Source organism: Leuciscus leuciscus, assembly GCF_965113295.1.
Source record: "Leuciscus leuciscus genome assembly, chromosome: 1".
NCBI lineage: Eukaryota > Metazoa > Chordata > Actinopteri > Cypriniformes > Leuciscidae > Leuciscus > Leuciscus leuciscus.
The window spans coordinates 48,336,643-48,361,499 of record NC_138725.1 but is presented as its reverse complement, the minus strand read 5'-3'; the positions used below and the strand labels follow the sequence as shown (position 1 = coordinate 48,361,499).

Genomic DNA, 24,857 nt, shown 5'->3' with positions numbered 1-24,857 from the left:
ATGCATGATACTGTTAGGCCAAAAATACAAGATATTATAGGGAAGGCATATACCCCTAGCCGAGGCAGTGTTCACATGATTCGTGACCTAAAATACACTGACGTTGATGTCAAAGGGTTTTTATCATGTATACTTCCCAGTACTCGCACAATACAGGTCAGACCAGCTGTGACTTTCAGTGCGCACACATGTGGAAACACTGAGACAACCAGTTTATCTTCTCCTGAAATCAGCTGCAGGCTCACACCCATCCTGTGCCCTCTGTCCTATACGGTTTAACCTGAAGAAACTCCTGAGTGATGCATGAATGTCTCTGCTAGCTCACACATACACTATTAATAACATCTAGTCATTGACAGTCATCAACCGTCGCCCAGAGTTGTTCTGAACCCGAAAAACTCTTATAGAAATCAATGTGACAAATTATAAAAGTTAAATGTGACCAATTAAAAGTGAGGACATCTGTCAGTTCATTTAAATTAATTTTATAGCCAAAAACCTTGCCCCTTATAAACTTTTTATTTTATTTTATATATATATATATATATATATAAATGTATTTTTTTTATTATTTAATGTAGCAATTATATTTAAATAAAAAAATGTAAACTTAATATTTATATAATTATGTTAAATGAGTAAAGCATTTAGTTTATGATTGGTTGCCTCTTGCTAAAAAAAATAGCTAAAACATTCTACCGCAATGTTTCACACTAAATACAATGCCGAATTTAATTAGAAATGAATACTTTTATTCATCAATGATGCATTGTGGTTTTCACAAAAATATTAAGCAGCACAACTGATTTCAACACTGACAATACTCAGAAGTGTTTCTTGAGCAGCAAATCATCATATAAGAATGATTTCTGAAGGATCATGTGACACTGAAGACTGGAGTAATGATGCTGAAAATTCAGATTTGCATCACAGGAATAAATTATATTTTTAAATATATTAAAACCGAAAACAGCTATCTTAAAGTGCAATAATATGTGCGTTTTTTAAACTAATAAATAGTCAAATAAATGCAGCTTTGTGAGCATAAGAAACTTTTTTCAAAAAAGTCATACTAACCAAAAACCATGTTAACCCAGGGTTAAGTGTAGTGTACAAAGCCTTCTAGAGTCATTGTACTAGAGTAAAGTGCATAGCACTGACAAAAATATCTGTAACAAATTTTACAGTGGAAATTTACTAAAGTCATTTCTCTCTCTCTCTCTCTCTCTCTCTCTCTCTCTCAGCTGACTGAGATCATGCAACTGATGAATGCTTACTTCAGTGCCACCCGTCGCCAGCTAGGCAAAGATGACTGCATCTCCATAGAAACAAACCCTAAGCTCCACCCCTCCCTACTTGAGCTCCCCTCTCACCCGGTGTGAAGAGAGAACAACTCGCTTGCTTGCGCACACACACGCACACACTGACACTGACTCTGACTGATGTACACGTGCATATGCAGTCCTGGCTGATTGCTTCCCTGTGAGGAGCTTTGCAATGAGGACAAACTCCGATGAGACTGAAAGGAGCAGATGCTGTGGAAATGGAAGAGGAGTGGAAGGTGTCCAGGGAGCCACAAACAGGAGAGCAGGTTCAGTAACTCACTTGCTACACCGCCAGCCAAATCCAGAAAGGACACGGGGCCCTCAACGGCCCCTGCCACCTGGGAGCCCGCCAAATATCACCGAGAGGAAAATAACGTGACTTTAGAGATCAACTGTGCAAAAAAAAAAAATTCTTACGAATAATTTTAGTCTTGCTTTTTAGTATTTAAATGTTTAAACATCCTTAAAACAACATGAATATACTTTTACTTAATTTGAAAAATTAAATCAATTTAGTTTTACTTCAACTCATTAAATATTAAGGCTTATTTCTAGACCATCTTTTCAAGAAATTTACCTCGAATTAAGTTCCATTTCTTATCTTGCTTCCCATTATAATTTAACTTGTTTTTAGGGATGTTCATATTTTTTTTTTTTTTGAAAACAAGACAAAATGTATTTATTTTTTTATAAAATTTTTTTTGCAGCAATGTCTTTGTATTGCACTACAGAAAGACTACACAAACATGCTGCCGTTGCACTCACACATATACGCATTTGCTGCGCTTTAAACGTTCCTTTCGAGACTCCTGCCTGGCTCGCTGTTAAACTCATTCATCAAACCGTACATGACCTTGAAATGAAATCAGGTGGAAGTCACTTTCACACCGACCTTTATAACTGTCCATTACCGACCTGATGGTGGTGCATGTGTGCGTGAGAGACAGATTTGAATATTTTAAGCTGTAGAAACCAAAGGATCCTTAGCTCATCTGAATGATGCAAGTGTATTTGTGAAAAGCTTTGAGCCCGACCTGGTGCTGCTTGACTGTGCTGTTAGCTTACGGTAACTCTGCACTGTTCGTCCTGGAGCCACAACAGCCTCAGATCTTTAGATCCGGTTAAAACCAACTACCTTAGACACCCCATTGCACCCTCGTACCTGTGAGGGAAAATTACATTTTGACATTTAAAAATAAAATACAATTTTGGTTCAAACCAAGCTTCCCAGACCTCTCGAACACTGAAGATAGACAAAAAAATCAACACTATTGATATGCAACATTATCATCCCATATTCTAAAGAAATTACATTTCCATTAAAAGGGATAGTTCATCCAAAAATGTTCATCCTTTTATCTTGCTGAACACAAAAGAAGATATTATTATTTTTATGTTTTTTTCATTTAATGAAAGTCAACGGGGTCCCAAACGACATTGTTTGGACCCCATTGAACTTCATTGTATGGACACAAAAAAGAGAAATTTTTCTGAATATCTTCATTTGTGTTTCACAGAAGAAAGAAAGTCATACAAGACAGGTTTGAAATGACACAAAAGTAAATGATAACCAAATTTGTCATTTTTGGGTGGACTATCCCTTTAAGCCTAACCTGTAGCCTCTGTCTGTTGTGCTATGTTATGAAGCCTTATGTCGGCTTTATGACGGCTCATTGTCTCCTTTAATGTGTGTTAGTTTCTACTAGTTTTATTTATGGCTGTCTGTTGAATACATTGTGTGAAAGTGAGTTTTTTTATTGTCCTTTTTACTTTTGTTTTATATATCTTTCATAAAGACCTGGATTTGTATTTTAGTGCTTGCATTGAAATAATTACAAAAGAGCTGATGACGTCATGGGTAAATTATGATGTCATAATGTTTATTTACCTTTTTGGTTATTTGTTGTTTATTTTCCCCCCTGTCACGTGAGGTCTACGAATGACAAATAACTTGATAATAATCCGTTTATTTTTTAGATATAAGGATTATTGAGATTTTGTCATAACACAAAAAAATGAAGTCATTCACCCTTTTAAAGTCACATGGACCAAATTTCTTGGGGTTGGGGGTCTTTTTTCCCTTCGAATGACTGCCAAACTATCACTGTAGCAATAAAACCTGCCCAGTTGTCCTGAGCATGAGCCCATTTTCAGTATGAGGCTTCAGGTTGCCTTTGGAGGAGCCACTAGTGCCTGTCAAACAGTCTGTACAATCTTTAATTCACTCATACTCCATAATCAGGCTCCGTGTTTCTGTATTCAGAGTGTTTTGGTTCTGCACTATCTTTGCTCTACAGTGGTTTTTCTGCCTGAATACAAATTTGAAAAAAAGGTTGCCAGCTACTTGAAGTTCAAAGGTGGAGGGCAATCACGTCTTCAATGTTGTTTATATTGTTTAAAGAAGTTTATTTTGCCCAAACCATGTTCCTCCTACAGCCCCTTTGACGGCAGTAGTGGTTGTCACATATGCTTGTCTTCTTTTCATGTCACTCTTTAGCTGCAGGCAGCTCTGACCCAATGTCATACATGTAACAAAACTTGACAAACTCTGATGCTTTGGTTTGTATGCTGCATGGTACCTTCATTATGTTACACGTGTAATTGTCAATTGCACTATTGTTTGTACAGCTAACTTAAATGTGCAATAATGCAAAATGATGAATACTGTATGTAATAAAAAGCAGCACCATTACATCACTTGAGTGTCTGTTATAATATTGGTGAAAAAAATAAATAAAAATACACCTATCCTGCAGTGTTTAGCTCCAGTCCTAATTAAACACACCTGAACAGGCTAATCAAGTTCTTCAGGATTACTAGCAACTTTTAGTTGTGTCAGGGCACGTTGGAGCCAAACTTAAAGGGATAGTTCACCTAAAAATTTAAATTGTTATAATTTACTCAAATTGTTCCAAACCTTTAAGAATTTCTTTCTTATGCTAAACACAAAAGAAGATATTTTGAAGAATGTCAGTAAACAAACTGTTAATGGACTCCATTGACTTCCATCGTTTTTTTCCCTCTCCATACTATGGAAGTCCATGGGGCCAGTCCAGCTGGTTAACGGCATTCTTCAAAATAACTTCTTTTGTGTTCAGCAGAAGAAAGAAATTCGTACAGGTTTGAAACAACTTGAGGGTGAGTAAACGATGACAATTTAAATTTTTGGGTGAAGTATCTCTTTAAGGAGCAAGACTGGATTCAGTATGTCCTTGATTCAGTTTATCAGTATCCATCAGCTGGTTTAGTAAAGAGATGAAGACCAGTTATCAGAGGTAATAGCTTCCATTTCTGAGCTATTTCATGTGTTTTAAGGCCAAATGACCCATGCCATCTGTTGTGAGTGATCCTGACCTGATTGCAGATGGTCTGTGAGAGTAATCAATACAAATGGAAATGTTCTTGTACAAAAACATTTATTAAATCTCATGAACTTCAAGTAAATGCATCAAGTCTGATAGCAAACTATATACACAGTATAATATTAATAATAAGAACATGTGGTAACTGAGGAAAAGAAAGCACTGAGAAATGAATCTGACATGAGAGTTTCATGTGAAGTTTCCATCACTTCCCAATACAATACAAAAAATAAAGAGAGACGGGAGCAGAAGAATAAATTATTCAAAAAAAAAAGAAATGTGATATTTGTTGGGATTTTGGTGTATGAATGAGTCTGCCAGACTTTGAGGTAACATCACTGATTGAATTGACTAGAAAAAGAACCCGATGAGGGTTCACTGATTGGATGGGATTGAGGTACAGCACAACACTTGACTTACTGATCATCTCTCAAAACTCTGAGATAATCACCTAGAGTAATCCATGACAATAAGACAGATGAAAATTGATTCAATCACACAATCATAGTCTATCCCCTGAAAGCAAGCGCCTTTTGTCTAAAAGCATGCATGCGTGAACGTGAGGGAGTTAGGTGTATTCATAAGCTGCTTCTAGTCTGATCTTTTCTAAGAGGCTTAATCTTTCACACTCCCTCCTACGGTTACATTCATCTGAGACCACCCAGTCTTATCGGTGTAGACGTCCAACGTGTGTGTGGTCAGGGAAGTTTGTGTGCAAGCCACCTTGACATAGATTGATGTAGATTGTGTGCAGAAGAGTGCCGAGTGCAGTACAAAAATAGATTAAGACGGAGCCATAAATTCTCTGATCAAAGAAAGGAAATTGGGGAGAAAGAGAAAAGTTACAGCTCAGGATAGAGGCACCAAATTATGGTAGGCTCTGGAGGAACAGTATGACGAGCCATGAAAGATTTATTGACACGAGTCTTAAGAAGTGCATTCACTACTGAAAATCTGTTATTTGCTCCTGGAGTCATTGTGTATTTTATACGATGAGTTTAGAGGCTTTCTTTCTCTGCTCTTTAGGGAGTGGGCGGAGGGGTTTTCACTGCTCTTGTGTGCCCCAGGAGATGTAGTCGGGACGCGTGGCGGCGCTGTACTCATCCACAAGCTGTTGAACCACCTCGCGAGAGTTATCCAGCTCATCAAAGTTGTCCTTGAATATGTCCTCCTTCCTGAACTGCTCGAGGAAGGCCTCCCTCTTCCTCAGCTTATCATACTGACGACAGGTTCGCTCAAACAACTAGGAATGAGGGAGAGGAGAACAGAGATTAGAAAGTCTGCCCACATTTTGAGCAATGAATTTCCATGACTTTGCCAGTTTTGTAGCCCATGTGAAAATAGATTTTGATGTTGAAATAGAATAGACAACATTAAAATAATTCACAATTGCCAAGTGGATAGGCTTTCTCACATTAATATTAGGCTACTATAGCAACATTTTGGTTAAGGACTGTCTGTTTCACAAAGTTGCATTTTGATGCCACCGTACTTTTGCCACATTAACTTACGAACTTCCCGCGTCACGAAGGACGCAGCTCTATTGAGTAGGCTAAAAGTTCAGGCTGTTCTAAATTACTATAAAATCATGCATCTGTTAAACACGTCACAATGAGTGTGTTTTATAGTAAAGCAGACAATAACTTTTGGTGGTGGGGGTGGTACTTGTCTGTATTCATGGCAAAACAGCTGAAATTGTGTATCTAAAATGTACATACGTATATCTTTTTGTCTAAAACGTACATTTCATGGATATCAAAGAGTCCCAAAAAAAATCTAAATATGTTGGCCTAGGCAATTTTCCATTTTGTTTTAGGGAGTAATATTTTACAGTGCTTTGCCATCTGTATTTGCTCAGCAGCTTGTAGTTTCTTGTAGGAGCGACAGGTTTATATATGGTCCAAAAAAATTGTGAATGGGCCACATATGTTTTTCTAGCTGGGGATAGTTTGTGCTACGTCATCACCCCCTTTCGCTACTTCAGACTCTTCGGTGATTAGCTGGCTCTGGCTCTGCTGGACATGGATTTTTTCAAACATTTTATAGCCACAGCACTCATGAACAGTCTAGCTGATGAATTACTTGAGAGTTGAGCATAATCAGAAATATTATATTATATACTTATATTTGTTAGAGAATTTTCCAGCCCTGGATATCATAAGTTTAAAAATTCCCTGATATTTCCTAGTTTTCCATACACATGGAAACCCTGTTCAGTGGTGTTTTGTGATTCTGAGAGAGGAACTATGGGTTGATTGATTATAATAAAAGAATAATAAAATATGAATACATTATAAATAAATCATTCAAATAAAAAGTCAATCATTTCGCTACAAGTGAATATAGGCAACACAAAATGTAATTTACATAATGTACATTATTAAAGCTTTAGCAAATCTCAAAATAGAAATTTTACAAAATGTAATATTTTGAGATTTGCTAAAGATTTAATAGTGTTATTAAACAGTGTTAGATAACTGTGAAAGTAAGGCCCTGTTTACACCTGGTATTAAGATGCATTTTGGTTGATCGGATCACAAGTAGACGGGGCAAACACATTCCCGTTTACACCTGGTGTTTTAATCCGTCTCTTTTGTCCAGTTTCAACCACTTCTGTCCTGATTTCTTTGAGGGAAGGTTCTATGGGCGGGTAAATATATGGGCTTTTTCAGATCCTTCAGCTTTGTTTCTGCTTTGATAGCCACAAGACCACAGTGAACGAAGTGAATGCGTGTTAGAAAACAGGAATGGTGAAAGAACATCAGAACATTGTGCTTGGTATGTTTTTTTTGTCTTCAAACCAAACTTGGGTCTTCAGCCAAAAAGTTTAAATCCCGTCTGGCTAGCGCGCTCCCCATTATGTTTATGCATTAGGACAGTAGGCGGAGAGCAGGCGGTCGTTTGTGGCTGTTCGAAAAGCATTTTCAACTACCTCTGGAAGTGGTTGAAAGTGGACAAGCTCAAATCTATTTAGACCCCATTTACACCTCTATTTAGTGTCATCCACTTGTGATCCGATCGACCAAAATGAAAGAGTCCAAACTTGTAAACGGTAGTGTACATCCAATACAGATTCATCCTGATAAACAATTTTTTGAGCAGTACATAAATGAAGGTCAGGGCTTACCGAAGAGATGCTGGTGTGATTAGCCATCATAAGTCCACTGACACGGTGAGCTGAGGGCAGGTAGGGAGATCTGCGGGACAGTGCCACCTGGATACTAGCTGGACCCCATGGGATGAAATTAGCTAACTTCCTCTCCCTGATTCTCTGCAGACTCTTATGGACCTGCAAGGACACATAAACATGAGGACATGCACACCTAAGGCTCAGAATGTGCTGTGTTTATCTAAGCAAGCTCACACCTGTGTGGGGTCCACCTCTCCCTGGATGATGTTGAGAATGGCAATGTAGCAATGAGTGGTCTGGCGGTCTCTGCCTGTGGACACCATGACATTCTTAGGCTGCAGGAGTCTCCTCATCACATCAAGAACTGTAGTCTTCCTCACACTTGCCACCTAAAAAGAAGAGAGAAAAAATTACAGTATGACTTAAAGAGCATTCATTTTTAAGAAAAAATATTAAAACCAAGACAGTGGACACAAAGTAAAAAGAATAAGATATTTCATCCTTTATTAATAATGAAAAGGACAGATGGACAAATAGAAAGAACAACAGATATAGATAGACAAACGACAGATAGACAGGCAGACAGACAGATGGACATAGATAAATAGATAGATAGATGAAAAGAACAACAGACAGAACAATAGATGTATAGAATGAAAGACAGATTAGATAGTTCCATGTAATTAAAAATGGGTCTTTAGCATAGCAACATCCTAACATAAGACTACTGGAATAAACAGTGAGTTAAACAGAGCTGCCAATGAAGAGAGTTTCAAATCAGTCCCTTATGAGGCTCCATTTTGGTTTGGATGTTGCCTAAGGAGGTAGTTGCATATAGACAGAAGCTTACAGGACTAGACTCTAGAACAGAGCTACAAAGCTTATTTGCATTTTCTGCAAAGGATATTTATGCATAGTCACATGTTTGAACAACTTACGGATTGATCGGTGGTCAGTGGTGTGTATCCAGTCATGAGGAAGTGGAGGCGGGGAGTGGGGATGAGTGACGCAATGAGACCAATCAGATCATTGTTCATATATCCAGGGTAACGGAGGGTTGTTGTGCTTGCTGACATTATGGTGGACACCTGTTAAGAAGAGGAACACTTGTCTTTTGACAGTCTAGGTGGATGGGTGACAACAAGAATGTGAAAAAAATCAGTCACGTTTTAATTTTATATTGTGTCGTCTTAATTATTTGGGTATGCTAATGGTACATTTGAAACCTGTAGTGTATGTAAACGCAGCCGGTGTTTAAGAACACAATAGCCTGGACTGGTGAAACAGGTTTTCTTATAGCACCCTTCACAGAAATCTATGCACTGTACTGTTAAAGTTGAAGTTCACCATATGACACATTTCAATTAGAGGCGATAAAGACAGTGACGGATGAGTTGACAGAATGAACTATTCACCATGGAGCAGGGTGCTGTAAGAATGGGCGTATAAGAGCAAAGCGTAGATGAGCTCTGAACGGGATGTCACTGGTTATTTATTATATTATATACCTCATTTATTACCTTTCAGAACAGGCAACTCCCCACGTTGCTTCCTCCTGAAACTGTGCCGTTTCAAATTTTGTGGTTTAGCTTATTCACTTTCTTGACAGCTGCGTATATATATTTCCCAAACTCATGCTTACATTTGTCTCGTTACCTAATAAACTTTTGGGGGTTTCACAGTTAGGTTGTTTTTCTGATGTTCTGATGTTTCTGTTGTCTGAAATTTGAAAATGCATGTCTTATCGTAGGAGAGCTGCCAGCGCCCAACTGTGATTAATAAATGAGGAGTGACTCTACTGTCCCAAATTGAACCACACCAGGCCAGTCCCTCTCTGCTGCAGGGAAGGGCTTTAAAATGAAAAGGACACTAATATTTAATTGACAGAATGGCATCATGTTGTGGACGGTTTATTTGATTGACAGAATGGGTTCATGTTGGGGAAGGTTTAAAAATGTTAAGGATCAATGTCAGTGAGTGAGTTCATCAATGATGCTTAAAGGTAGGGATGCACGATATTGGATTTTGGCCGATATTCGATATGCCGATATTTTCAAACTAATTTTGTCCGATGCCGATACCGATGTATATACACATTTTTCGCCTGATATATTTACACTTTAATTTTACTGAAGAGAAATCCAAATCAGTCTCCTGTACTGCCTTTACCGTATAACACTCAGGTGTTGTAGATAAGGCAATACACTAGACAAACAAAACAACATTTGATTCTACCATAAATGTATCATTTTACAAATGTAGACAGACATTCACTCCTGAAAAATAGGCCAGTGCCACATTTTATTTTTAAGTTCAGACTTCAAACTTCAGTTTTTAGGAGTAAAATAAATAAAAATAAAATGTAAAATAAAAAGTATTGCCAAACAAAAAAAACAAAAACGAAATAATGTAAACAAGTCATTGGATAAAGTGACTTATAAAGAAACAAAATGCATGTGCCATGGATAAATAAAATGGAATCGCCTCCGCACGGACAATAAGGAAATTATTTTTATCAAACCAACATTTTTACTATTACGTAATAGTAAACATCTTTAATATTAGGCTTACTGTTTCAGATGACATCATTGCGGTTTGAGCTGCGCGCACTGAAGCAACGAACATTAAACTGAATCGCTTTGCCAGAAGGTTAATCAACTCAACGGTTGCTGAAGAATGCAACTAAACCAAAGAATGTACAACTTTTTATTACAATAGTGTATACAATTATAATAATATGACAGTCCCAATCATATCTTTTAATGTTTTGCATTGCCGTTTGATCATGCGCGCGATGAAGCTGAAGAGAACGAGCACCTGGAAACTGAATAACTTTTCTAGCAGGTTTGTTTAAATCACCGAAACGCACCCTATGTGAGATTAATCAGATATTTATGTTACATAAACTAAATATTACGACTTATCATATATCTGCACAAAATGACATGAATGCACAAGCGAACTTAACTGTGCTGGCCTGGTCAGAACGTGTAATCCCTGTTCTGGACGCGCTATTCCCACAACAACGCGCTGAAACACGGCAACTAAACATCGTTCATTAACTCAACCAAACGCATCCTATATTAGATTAATCAGACATATACACACATAATTAACATATTACAACTTACAATGGCACAAAATGCTGTGAATGCTCAAGCGAACTTGGCTGTGTTTGTCATGAAGGCTTAACTCCATACGCGCTCTTTCCGCCACAACGCGCTCGTCGCGCTGAAACACTGGCGAACACGAATTCACAACATTATTTTACAGGCGTGTTCTTATTATAATGTTATGAAGCCTATGTGACAGGTTTGTGCTGCACATGTTGCACTTAAATCTTCGTTTTCGAAGTGATTCCAATTATTCAAAACCATCATGGCGAACAGCGCGCATCTCTCAACTGAAGTATATAATCTATTATCAATCGGCTTTGATATATCGGCCTTATTTTCTTATCGGATCGATAACGATAACATCAAAAATGACCATTTATCGGCCGATATCGATATGTGGTCGATATTAGAGGTCGACCGATTCATCGGTTTTGCCGATTAATCGGCACCGATAGTTGATTGGTGGAACTATCGTTATCAGCAAAAATACATACCGATAGTTTTTCCTGGTTGTGTCCGTTGCTGGAGCGGCTGAGCGCGCTGTCATTCATTACACAGTAAGAGAGAGCTGAGAAGGGTCTGCTGGCATCATGCAGTACAAGAGCGGCCTCTAGAGGTGTAATAAAAACTATCGCTGATGCCTCGTGTTGTTTATTTCGACACGTGATGCTGCGTGCTGCACTGAGAGCACACGCTGCGTGGAGAGCGCTGACATCAGATGCGCGTTTAAAGCACCGACAGCTAAAAGGTAGCCTATGTATACAGTACATTTTGTCATATCATTATAAAGTGATTAATTTGTTGACTAAATGCTGCATTAGTAGAGAAAGAACAGCACAACAGTAGCCTATGTTTGTTTGCCTTCGAGGCTGAGAGGACGCTAACATTAGTAGCATACCTGTCAAGTTTTGGATTTGAAAATAAGGGAAATCCCCCCCTCCCCAATATATTATAGCCTAAATGAAAACACAAAATGGTGTATATGAAGAGCATTTATTTAAAGGCTTATTTGCATATTTTCTGTTCATTGCTTGTCTTTACATTTACAATTTATTTTCAATCCACACAATTTTTTCATTTTTCATACTCCTTTTCTTTTACAGTTTTTCATTTCACATAGCCTAACTTTTCTTTACTCTTTTAGTGAGTTATTGTACAAATTTGTTGCAGACTTTGCATTCACGGTATTTACATGAGGGTTTTGTTTTTTGGCAGGAGTGCCTTCCGTCTTTTTTTTTTTTACGAACTTTATTATGAACAATGCACAGGATAATAGGTACAGAGAACACTACAAATACTGTGCGTGCCATTCCGTCTCTGTAGCGTCCATCATCCGTCTCTGTTTTTTTTCTTCTGTTTTTTCCCCGCGTTGTCACCATAGACTGTAAGGGTTGTCACTCATCATCTGACCTCAGACACTAACCTCGCGACAACTGCCACCTACAGTACCTGTAGTAGGCTACTGCAGGTGGCAGTTATAGCGAGGCTACTGACAGACTCAGATTAGGAATGTTTTTTTGTTTTTTTTTACTCCGTCCGGGCCCGTAGCTATTATTATTTTTAATAAGGTTAAAAACCGGGAGATTTACGGGAAAATACTAATACGGGAGGACGGCGGGAAAGAAGGGTAAAATACGGGACTTTCCCGGCCAAAACGGGATACTTGACAGGTATGATTAGTAGTACCTCAAGCGGTGGTTAAAACACTGACAAAAATAAACGTAAGTCCGACCCGAATGTTTAATGTCACAATTGTTACCTCTATTTGCATTAGTTTATATCCAGCTGGTCACTTTTATGCATTTAATATGCAGAGAAGTTGCATATTTAAAGCTAGAGACGTAAGATAGCAAACTGATATGTTCATACAGCCGACAGAAACATAAACAAATCAGAAAAGCATTAGATTTCGGTTATTTTTTCGTCATCACTTCAATACATGTTTTGTTATTTTGATTAGATAATCATCAAGTGTTTATAAAATAGAAGCAAAAGTGTGATACTATACATTTATATTTATGTCATTTCAATGCTCTGGCATTGTAGATATTTAAGCATGACTGTTTGGATTTATATGAAATGATAACACTTACAATAAAATTCCATATGTAACATTAACTAAGGTTAATAACTTCTGTATAAGGATTGTTCATTATTTGTTAATTAACATGTACTAATACATTTTTAAATTAAGGTTTTTATTTGTTAACCATAGTTAATGCACTATCAAACTAACATGAATGATCAAGGTGCAATTGTATTGCTCAACTATTATACCGATCAAATTGTTACTTTTTTATTCATTAAGTTGGCTTGAAAAATAACAGTTTAATATTTACATTTTGAATGTAACTGGTTTTATTTGTTATTTAGAGTATTACTTTTTGTTTCAGTTTGAATGAATGTCTTTTATTGACTTCAATATTTATTCATATTATATATTTATTTCATTTAGCATGTTTTCATGGTTCAATACAGTTTTATTATTTTTATAATAAAGTTCAGCACTGTTTTACTTGGAGTGTTATGTTTGTTTTTATCCAGTATCAATTTTAAAAACTATCGGTTAATTAATCGGTTATCGGCAAGTATGGCCCAACCTAGCTATCGTTATCGGTAAAATCCACTATCGGTCGACCTCTAGTCGATATATCGTGCATCCCTACTTAAAGGGGTCATAAAATGCTTTTTAATGTTTTCCTTTTCCCTTAGTGTGTAACGTATCTGTTTGTGCATGCATACGATCTGGAAAGTTACAAAGCTCATCCAATCTGGGAAGATACAAGTTATCCTCTAGTTTTCCCCTAACGTTATATTCTAAGAGGGTTTGACAGAGAACAGAGGAGGAGGATAATAGTGTTGTCATGAAATGATTTAATATGTATTTGTTTTAAATAAAATATTGTTAAATGCTCGAAACGAATAACGGAAAGTGGCATGTTTAAAACATTTACGTCTTCTCAGGTCCATGCGATAAACATCCATAATTGCCAACTTCAGAAAGCAAAACTGTTCCGAGATTTACTGTACAAGTTTATCAGTGGTTGTGTCCTCCTAAAAGAGAGATCAGATACAGGATTTCTTTTAAAACTCACCAGTTGGTTGATCTGAGAGAACGAGGGGTTCTGAATGTGCAGCCGGTCTGTGGCGATTCTGTTCAAAGCCGTGTTGTCCAGCACTACCTAAAAGAGACATGGAGAGAGAATGAAAAGGAAAGAGATAACTATGTCAGGACTGTGTGTTAGAGGTGTTCTTGGGTCTATAACGTTGTTATGGAATTATTTAGTATGTGTTCGTTTTAAACAATAAAATATTGTTAAATGCTAAAAACAAATAATGGAAACTAAGTTGGCATTTGTTAAAAACAATTCAGGTCTTCTTGGGTAAAAACATTTATTTTAAATGACCGGAGACCCAAGTGGAGCTGGGAGGACCTACTATTGTGCTATTACTGGATTTGTATCGAAGTAGCAAACAGGATGCAAAATTGTAATTCAAACTAGAAAAGAGAGACAACTCAACACTCAACTGGAAGAGCATGACACTAACAACGGTGTATTGCCAGAAAACACACAAAAAAACATAAGGTATACCTTAAAAACACTGCAAGTCTCTTTAAATTAAGGAAGTGGAATCAAAATGAAAGAAATTCATATAACTGCCGTAAGAGTTTAATATAGAATTGCCATTTCACTTGCAGTCAGTGTAGAACAATGTCAATATTATTTTTACCATAGTATTTAATATCAATATTTTTATATAAAGTCATCTGAAAACAATGTGGTGAATATGTTATGCTGTATGATCAAAACCCGTAAGACTTTCGTTGATCTTCAGAACACAAATGTTGATCTTTTTAATGAAATTTCAGAGCTTTCTCCATTGACAAATACACAAATGCCACTTTCAAGCCCCAGAAAGGTACTAAAGACATCAAAAAAGTTATCCATGTGACTCCAGTGGTTTAACCTCAATTTTATGAAGCGACAAGAGTGTTTTGTTTGTGCTCATTAAAAAAAAAAAATTATCATACCACTTTATGTACAAAATATGAATCTCCAACACACATTCAGAAGAGCACCACGACGCATGCATGTTGTGTTGACGCAAGAACAGACGTGTGAATGCAGATCAGAGATTAATATTTAAATTTTTGGGTGAACTGACGCTTTAAGTGTTTTTTTTTTTGCAAAACTTGTTGAGTACTACTGTAATTCAACTTACAGTAGTTCAAATTTCAGCTAATGAACAGAGCAAACCGGTTCTCAAAATAAAATGTCCCTAGTTTGTATTCCACTCCCGCAATATTTTTTGTACAGAAAGGATCACTGCATATTTTGTAGTTCGACTAGAGAATGTTTTCCTCTTAGGAGTAAAAGGGATAGTTCCCTTTATGACCTTTACAAACTTTTGGAGGCCTGAATGTTTTAGTGAAATGGACTTCCAAAAAAGGGACAGAAATCTCACCAGGTGAGTAAAAATGTCTTAAATTGCATTTTAAAGGTGACCAAAACAAAAGTCTTATGGGTTTAGCAGTGAATAAATGACATTTTTGTCATCAAAATAATTTCATTTTGGGGTGAACTATCCTTTTAATTAAAAGTGAAGCTGGCATTATTAACATATCAGACTTAGTTAAGTCTAGATCTGTATTCTCATCAAAGAAAGACAGAAAATCATCTACCTCTATTAACCTTCTCATCCTTTGTGCTGACTCTCTGATCTGACATTATTATATAAGCCAGAGAAGAGAATGAAGCTAGCAGACAGCTGCAAGAAATACAATATGCATTATACAGAACTTACCCTGTACTAATGACATTTGCTCCACTAAAACTCAATCTATTCTGAACCGCAGTCCTTACACATGAATATTTGCTGGTGATATGAATAATGATGTGTTTTGCTGGGGTGATCAAACATATCAATTCCTTTAAAAATCAAATAAGGATATACGTAATTCTTGTCCCCTCAGAGAGTCAACAGGATGTGTTGTTTGTCGAATAAATATCTGCTTAATCATGTGCTGATGGTTATCAGTCAGAAACCAGGAATTGTTGACACATCTATAAACTTCCATTCCACATGTACAGATATGACATAGCTTGGTCCATGTTCATAAGGAGGAAATGGAAGGAGATGTGGATAGTCACATAAGACTATCCTTCTTTTCTCCACCTGCTGGTGTTTGGGGAATGAAAGCAGGAGAGAAAGAAAGAAGGTCTGTTTGGGGAGGTGGATTGTGTAACTGTGAGGAAATGTGCAGTTAGAGTAGCAGGCTGTATATGAGAAGGGCTCTGTTTCAAATAGAAAGATTCATTTAAGATCTACAACCTAGGAGTGTGTGTGTGTGTGTGTGTGTGTGTGTGTGTACACCTCCTCCCAAATTCTAGGCCAGCTGAAAAGGTTAGCAGACAGTGTGTGTGTGTGTGTGTGTGTGTGTGTGTGTGTGTGTGTGTGTGTGTGTGTGTGTGTGTGTGTGTGTGTGTGTGTGTGTGTGTGTGTGTGTGTGCGCGCGCGCATGTGTTCATTCACTCACCACACAATCTGCATTCTGGGTCAGTCTCTTTAGTGTCAGAAGAGAATTATACGGCTGTACGACAACATCACTCATCTCATCCTGGTTAGGAAAGACCGAGTAGGTCTGAACTAGTTTTTTAGGATACCTAAAAAAACAGAAAATAGCTGAAAGTTTAAGGCACAAGAACACGTGCCCTTGAGGTTGCACACGCAATGGTATTAAACACATCCCTAAAGAGAGGTAATTACACCCGGTGATGGCTGCTGCCTGCATCTCCCTCTAATTACACTGACTGCCACCCAAACGCTTTCAGGACTGCAAGTCTAGACGAACAATGCGAAGGGTGTGGATTTACACTTCAGGAGAGGGAGTGTAGACTGCAAAAATCAGTCAGAGCAGGGGGACACAAAGTCCTCTTGAGACCTATATCAATGAATTGTGTTTTCTCACCTGTCGTTCAGTCGCTCCAGTAGGTAAGATCCCAGACCAGATCCTGTTCCCCCGGCAATAGAGTGGCAAAGCACAAACCCCTAAAAAAAAGAACACAAAAACAGAATGCTAAAAAATACACTAAATACATGTATATGACTATGGTGCTTTAGGTGCCATCTAAACCCAGAAAGAATAGTTAAAGTTGTGCTGCCCACTATCTAGTGTCAGTTTATCAAGCAGGAATATTTACCCTACAAGAACTTTTTATCTTTTTATAGAATTAGAACCATACTAGGGGCATTTTAGCCTTTACGAGGGCATTTTCTTTTACACCATATTAAAACACACAGCATTTACAGTACTGTTCAAAAGTTTGGGCCAGTCATTTTTTTTAAATAAAGTAATACTGCACAAAAAAAAAGAAGCATTAAATTGATAAATGGTGAAAGTAAAGACATTTTATAATGTTACAAAAGATTTCAATAAATGCTGTTCATTTGACCTTTCTATTCATTAAATAATCCTAAAAGAGAATCATGGTTACCACCAAAATATTAAGCAGCATAACTTTTTTTTTTTTTTTCATTGATAATAACAAGAAATGTTTCTTGAGCAGCAAATCATCGTATTATAATGACTTCTGAAGGATCATGTGACACTGAAGACTGGAGTAATGATGCTGAAAATTCAGCTTTAACATCTCTGGAATAAATTATATATATATATATATATATATATATATATATATATATATATATATATATATATAAAAAGTTTTTAAACATATTTTAAATTGCAATAATATTACACACTATTACTGTTTTTAAATTATTGCATTTAAAAAGATGAACATGGTGAGCTTCCTAAAAAAAAAGAAAGATTTAAAAACCTGACCACAAACTTTTGAACAGTAGTAAGTCAAATAATTTAACAGAATGTTTAATTCATTTAAATTAATTAAGCTATGCTGCACACACGTGCATGCAACTAACTGACTTTTAACATCATTCTCCAAACCACTCCCTAACCTCCACTTACGTTCAAGTTACACACACACACACACACACACACACACACACACACACACACACACACACACACACACACACACACACACACACACACACACACACACACACACACACACACACACACACACACACACACACACACACACACACACACACACACACACACACACACACACACACACACACACACACACCAGTAATTGTGGGTAATAAAGTCGACACAGATTACGCAGGGAGGCCGAGTCTGTTGTTTTAATGGGAGGAACATCTGTATCTTGTATATTAAGAGTGCAAAATAAGGCATAACAATAGCACTTTTGTTTAACCCTCTATGACTTTCACATACATATATATGTAGATTTATTTATACATAGTTCTATGTAATATAGCAATATAAACAAGAGTAGAGAGAGCACTGTAAAAAGGGGTAGAGGAGAGAAAAAAGGGATGAAAAAAAAATGAAATGAAAGTACGTCAAATGGTACGTCACTTTACCATCTGGAGATCATTAGAAAGCGTTTTACTTTGTTTAAAAATATAATCTGTTTAAAAGCCCAAATATTCCCAAAGTCAGAGAAAACAGTATTAATGAATGACAGAATAACAAGGTAAAAACCAACCCGTTCATAATACATCATTACTTTCAACCTTTACTTTAAGCTACTTTTTCAGCATTTATTTGTACTCCAACTACATTTGAAATTGTATGTTAAATCACCCAATCACTGAAAAAAACCTCCAGATAGCAAAGTGTACAGTAAATGAGAGTCATACCTCGAGACTGTCACTGCCATCTGCCTCTCTGTCAATGATGTCAAAGATGTCCTCGTGGATTTTTTCTCCCTGAAATGAACAAATATGTTGACATTTTAATTATAAGACAAAACCTGTTTAGCTTGTCCAGTATTTCTGGGTACTTGATATAATTTTGCCAAACAGTGACAGCTGTGCAATCATGTTCTTCAAAAACATTTTTTTTAATAATTATTGTACAGTTAGTATCCGTTTAAAAATGTAATTGTCACGCTATGTCAGGGGTGTCCAAATTCGGTCCTGGAAGGCCACTGTCCTGCAGAGTTTAGCTCCAACTAATCTTCTAGTATGCCTAGTGAGACCTTGATTAGCTGGTTCAGAGTAGGCCTGTCGCGATAGTCAATAAATCAATTAATCGCACGATAAAAAAAAATTCGCTCGATAATTTTTTTCCGGCCGCGATAATTCCATTTGCATGCTTGTTTGTTTTCCTCGTCTCTCTCTCTCTCTACCAAAGAGACTGGATGACCACTCTCGGTTCCTTAGCGTATAGGAGGAGTGTGAACCCTCTTGTCAGTTGCATGGTCTTTGTGTGGGGAGGCGGCGCCGCGGCGCTTGTCAGTCACATGGTCTTTGTATGGGAAAGTGCCGGCGGGACTGCTTGCGGCGACTGACGGGAGAGGAGCCCGATCTCATGAAAATGCGTATCTATACCACAAATGTTATTTCTCGTGCCATTTATACGCCAAAAATAGTTTTTGCGTGCATATGATACGCACTTTATGGCGTGTAATACGCACGCACTCCTCACCCCTAATCCTAACCAAGTATTTTCAGTGCGTAGCATATACACACAATAAAGTGCGTCTCCGTCTTCCCGACAGTAACGTTACACAATCACTGGGCCGTTTAGTCGACAAAGTAACAGGAGGACAGTGCAAAATGGTGTGATATGGCCTGTTGAGGCTTTTTTTTTATTTGTTTACAAATGTCCTAACCGGCAGTTTTGCCTGTTATGGAATGTATCACTATTTATGTCTGAGCCTAATGTTTAATATTTTTTTTAAGTGCAATTTTGTTTACATCCATTTTATTTATTGTTTTTGGTATTTATTCAAGTGAGTTTTTTTGTTAACAGACATTGCTTTTATTGTTTTTGGTTGTTTTGTTAATTTTTTGTGGAGATTTACAATGTTTTCCGTTTTCAATGTTTAATATTCTTAAGAAATAAAAGTTTATAGATCTTTGAAAAGGTGTACCTGCATTATTATGCCATTATCATTATATTAGATGAAAATGGTCTCGAACGACAATATTATCGTTTATCGCAATAAGTTCTTGGACAATTTATCGTCCAGTAAAATTTGTTATCGTGACAGGCCTAGGTTCAGGCGTGTTTAATTGGGGTTGGAGCTGAACTTTGCAGGACAGTGGCCCTCTAGGAGCAGAACTGGACACCCCTACACAATGTGAACAGCAAATAAAGTGGTTAAACATAGTGAAAAAGAAATGATAACCAGTTATAGAACCTAAAATATAACTTAAGTTTAATCTAAAATCTTGATAAAGAAAATAAATAATCTGATGCCTAACATGACTGTACCTGAGAGAAGCCACTGGCCCAGTTGTTACCAGCTCCACCGCCATGCTCCGACAGGTAGATGTTCTCCGGGTTGTACAGGTTGGCGTAGGGGGAGTTCAGGATGGTGTGGATGACACGGGGCTCCAGGTCCAACAGCACAGCACGAGGAATGTAGTGCTCATCATCCGCCTGAAGGGGGTGAAACAATAGAAATTGCATTTTCCATAAGTGCTTCTCAATGCTCATTACAAGGAAAAGACGATGCACAATTTAAGAAATGAGAAGCAGCTCAGGTCTACTCAAGATGCTTGTTGCTGCTGCTTTACACGAGTGGTCAACCAATATATTGATGCTGACATATTGGCCGATATTTGGCATCTTTTTATTATCAGCATCAACCAATAATTTATCTAGCAGATAAATGTCAGAAGAGGAACTTTTATTTTGACCGCGCTGAGAAAGTGAGCTTATTATTCAAAGGAACGGTGAACTCTTTCTTATTGGAACACTTTATTAAATGGTAAAGTGATTTGCTGGCATAAAGCGTGGTTGTTACTACAGAAGTTTTACATTACAAATAAGGTTAAGAAAAATATCTTTTAAACTCATTCACCGATTTTATCCAGATAATCATTATTTACAATAAAAAATATATTTAAAAAAACAAATTTAAACTGTACGTTTATTTGGGCATTATACTTGTTCTATTATATTGGGGTGTAAGGTACAGAAATATTCAGTGTTCAAAACCTGTCTCTTTCTTACAGGAACATTTTCTCTTTGGTTTCACGGATTATCCTGAAGATGAAGAAAAATGCTTTTATTTAATTAATTAATTTATACTTTTTGAAAAAAAAAATTATATTCATAAATATAAGTTTACTAATCAAAAATCCAATTTTATTATTTTGTTGACTATAGTAATGTAAACAGTATTAGAGACTCATTGAATAAGAAAGCTGTCAAAAAATCAGTGAGCTTTACAAAAATTTATTTGATATCTTTATACCCGAATGTACCTTTATTCTGATCTTTATGTTATTATCTCCCTTGTCACACTATTATTTTCTTCTTTATATAATTCCTTTTCTCTTTACTTTTTTTGTGTTGTATGCATAATGTTTAATACTTGCATTTGTACAAAATGTATGTTGCTTGAATAAAATAAATAAATAATAATAATAGAAAAGCAAATGCAATAATACTTTCTCATGATAATGATGATAATGCCATCATTCAGCAAATTCACATTTATATTTTTTAAACAAGTCTTTGAATATGTAATAAATATCTAATTCCACCAGCCACACAAACTTTAGTGAATTCAGCTCAAAGTGTGCATTTCTACCCTGCATAAAATGTGTGGCCAGACTACAGCTGATGTTTTTTACAGTTTCTTTATCACTATAATAGGATTCCAAACCAAGATGTTATCTACTCTAAACATAAATGTTTATTTTACAGGTTAATTTTACATTACGTTCAAAACATTTTCAAGTTATTTGTTTCTAATTGTATAAATAATATGTAAAAATAAATATTAATTTAATTGCAGCTTGTGTTATTTTCTATAGATCTTCAGCATCACCATAAAAATGGCAATAATACAAAGGAAATTACTATAATACTGTGACTCACACAATCTGCGAATCCGTGACAATTCACATCAGAAGAGCTGTAACATCAAAAGCCTTTTATTAAGATTTCACTGCAGTTTCACTGAAATACCTCATTTAGGTCTTTAATTAGAATAATCTCTTAATCTGACGAAAGGAACTAGGAGCTGTGCCGTTTATTTCAAATTAGTTGTCCATCAGATGGTGAAAAGGCCTCCACATAATGACTGGAAAGAAACAATGTTGACTTTTGACAACTGAAAACGTAGAAACATGGCTCCATCTGGTGGTAAATTATGTGAACAATGTTGAAGGGATATTTCAACCAAAAATGAAAATTCTGTCATAATTTACTCACCCTCAAGTTGTTCCAAACCTGTATGAGGTTTTTTTTTTTTCTGCTGAACACAAAATAAGATAATGAAGATTATCGGTAGCCGAACAGTTGCTATAAAAATACTATAGAAGTCATTGGGGCACATCAACCGTCTGGTTACTGACATTCTTCAAAATATCTTCTTTTGTGTTCAGCAGAAGAAAGAAATTCATACAGGTTTGGAAAAACTTGAGGGTGAGTAAATAATTACAGAATTTTCATTTTTGGGTGAAATATCCCTTTAAGTTATTTACATTCATATATTTTATAATTTTTTTATATTATTTTAGTCATTACTTAGCACATTATTTAAATACTCTTTTATTGTTATTTATTATTTAATAAATATATGTATTATTTAATATTGTATATTTGTTTTTAAATGTTACTTGTTTTGTGTACAATGCTTCTGCAATGTAAAACACAATCATGCCAATAAAAATAAAAATAGTCCACACTGGCTATAATGGCCCAGCCAATCAGTATGTTGGTTGATGCCATGATGATACTGCAAGTGTCTAAATAGCAACTCCATGATTTATATATAATGATAAATAAAATGTAGACTTTAAAGCAGCATTCTTGATTTGATGTGGTTGTGGCTGATGATTGGCACGCTCTGAATGCATCATCAGTCTGTATTTGTGTAACTTACCTGATAGAAAAACACATCTTTCCGGTCAGTGCCCTCAGTGGCGAACTCCTCTACGATGCCCTCTGGGCTGATGCCATGCTCAGCACAAAGCTGCTTCCAAAACTCAAAACCAACTGCACAGAGACAATAAAGACATGATTCAATTCAGTCCATTAATGCAGGATGCTTAAGAGCACTTGTAAAACAGGATGCAAGCTTCGTCATATGCCATTGTATATTGCTGATTGAATATTAATAATGTAATGGCTATTGTATCACATCTTTGTTAGAAGTTACAGCAAAACTTGCTAAATCAAATGATCAAAATCAATGACCAGGTCTGACACCTCTGATTGCATGAACCCCATCTTTCTCAGAGTAAAAGGATAAACACAATGTAAATATCTCTAGCTAAACCTATCAAGCGTGACGGTAAACAATAAAAAGCAACGTTTCGAATTATGTGCACACGAAAACACGTTAGCTGGCCAGGATAGTTAACTTAACGTTACACTAAAGTGTTATGTTATCTACAACTGACAGCATGAAATATTTATCATTATTGATTAGCATACAAAAACAAAGAGAGGTCATTAATTAAAGAGTTCTTGGTTTCTTGCAAATGGATATATTCTATAAAACCCCTGGTCATATTAAATGTATGTAACGTTATTAATTGTGTCATTTTAAAGCTGCCCAGACTGATAGCTAGCTAGCTAGCCTAACTGTTTATGTAGAGAAGATGGCAATCTTATTAACGTTAAGTTAGCTGCTAGCAAACAGAACGTAATAAAGCGAATGTCTCACTCTGATTCCCGCACTGCCCGAGCTGCAGGGTGATGATTTCTCGAGGCATGCTATCCTGTTATTTCAGCTGTATAATCACTAAAGGATAGAGATGTGCTGCTGCCAGTCAATCACAATCCCTGTGCGTGTTCCCGCTCCAACAGCAACGGCCTAATGGAGGAGCAGTGCGCATGCGTAGACTCCGGCCACGCTATACTTTCACTCTGTGAAGGCCAGCAAACGTGAACGGATCAATATTTGTTCAAATGTACCAAAAAAACTCTTTATCGAAAAAGCGAAAAATAGATATGAGATATACATAGAAAACAGAAAGAACAGACGTAGAGAGCATAACTAACGTAACGTATGACGTAGTACGCGTTTACATTGAACAACATCAAGGCTGCGCGTCAGTTGCGCAAACAGATGGAAATGTGCCTGGTTTAAATTTTTATTTTCCTCTTGCCTAGTAACAAATATTCACAAAGAAAACCTAATCAATTTATTTCCCTAATTTACTTGCAAAATTATTGTGCAATAAAAGGTTTTACTTTTTGATGACAAGGACTCCCAAATATGACGATCTCACTAGTGAAACGCTTTCTATTATTCATTAATTAATTTATTTATTAAAGCACACACACACACACACACATTTATTTATTAAAGCACACACACGCACACACACACACACACACACACACACACACACACACACACACACATATATAACCATTTATACTGTGTGAGAAATTTTCTTAAATGTTGTTTCTAATATTAAATAATTGGCTTTTATATTATCATTGTACTAAAACCAAAATAAATTATTAAAATATTGTCTGGAGAAAGAACACTTTTGACCCTCTAGAGTAGACTATATTTGAATAAACATCTAAATAACAAACACATAATAATTATAAAAGTTATTTGGGGTTTTGTTTCTTACTGTGTTAAACCATACTATAAAATAATGTACAATATAAAGTGTTGTTTCTAAAAACTAAATAACTGGCTTTTGCTGTATTTTATCATTGTAACGTTACTCAAACCAATATAAATTGTTCAATATTATTATTTTGGGGGAGAATGATAACTTTTCTCTAATATAAGATGTATACATCTTAAAAATAAAAAAAATAATTATAAAATATATATTGGGTTTTATTTTTTATTACTGTTTCATAATTTATTCT

At 36.2% G+C, this 24,857-nt stretch overlaps 2 protein-coding genes and 1 long non-coding RNA gene across 4 annotated transcripts in view; 2 read left to right on the top strand and 1 right to left on the bottom strand.

Moving 5' to 3' along the window:
- plekhh3 (pleckstrin homology, MyTH4 and FERM domain containing H3) overlaps window positions 1–4,022 on the top strand; it is a 36,679-nt gene extending 32,657 nt beyond the window's left edge. For both annotated transcript variants that reach the window (XM_082175384.1, XM_082175383.1), the window contains one exon: window positions 1,245–4,022. In XM_082175384.1, coding sequence (XP_082031510.1) covers window positions 1,245–1,382 — 138 coding nt within the window. In that variant the 3' untranslated portion in view covers window positions 1,383–4,022. The remainder of the gene's footprint in view (window positions 1–1,244) is intronic.
- Window positions 2,004–23,952, bottom strand: tubg1 (tubulin, gamma 1). Its single transcript, XM_082177053.1, has 11 exons — window positions 23,686–23,952; window positions 22,900–23,012; window positions 20,274–20,441; window positions 18,692–18,760; window positions 16,905–16,984; window positions 16,473–16,599; window positions 14,029–14,115; window positions 8,756–8,905; window positions 8,054–8,206; window positions 7,815–7,976; window positions 2,004–5,930 (listed from the first exon to the last, which is right to left on the bottom strand). Exons 1-11 carry the CDS (start codon window positions 23,732–23,734, stop codon window positions 5,733–5,735), a joined length of 1,356 nt encoding a protein of 451 aa, XP_082033179.1. The 5' UTR covers window positions 23,735–23,952; the 3' UTR covers window positions 2,004–5,732.
- LOC309506064 lies at window positions 9,344–13,823 on the top strand. The gene is made up of 2 exons (XR_014208626.1): window positions 9,344–9,819; window positions 13,606–13,823. It is a non-coding gene; the product is annotated as an uncharacterized lncRNA (long non-coding RNA).
- Window positions 23,953–24,857: the final 905 nt, after the last annotated feature.

Bases quoted from the DNA above. Each gene is read 5' to 3' on its own strand.
- tubg1 (XM_082177053.1), bottom strand. From the start codon at position 23,734: ATGCCTCGAGAAATCATCACCCTGCAGCTCGGGCAGTGCGGGAATCAG. The intron at 8,207-8,755 runs GTAAGTTGTTCA...TCTTCTTTTTAG, and splicing joins CACTGACCACCGATCAATCC to GTGGCAAGTGTGAGGAAGAC. The intron at 7,977-8,053 runs GTGTGAGCTTGC...GTGTCCTTGCAG, and splicing joins GAGAGGTGGACCCCACACAG to GTCCATAAGAGTCTGCAGAG.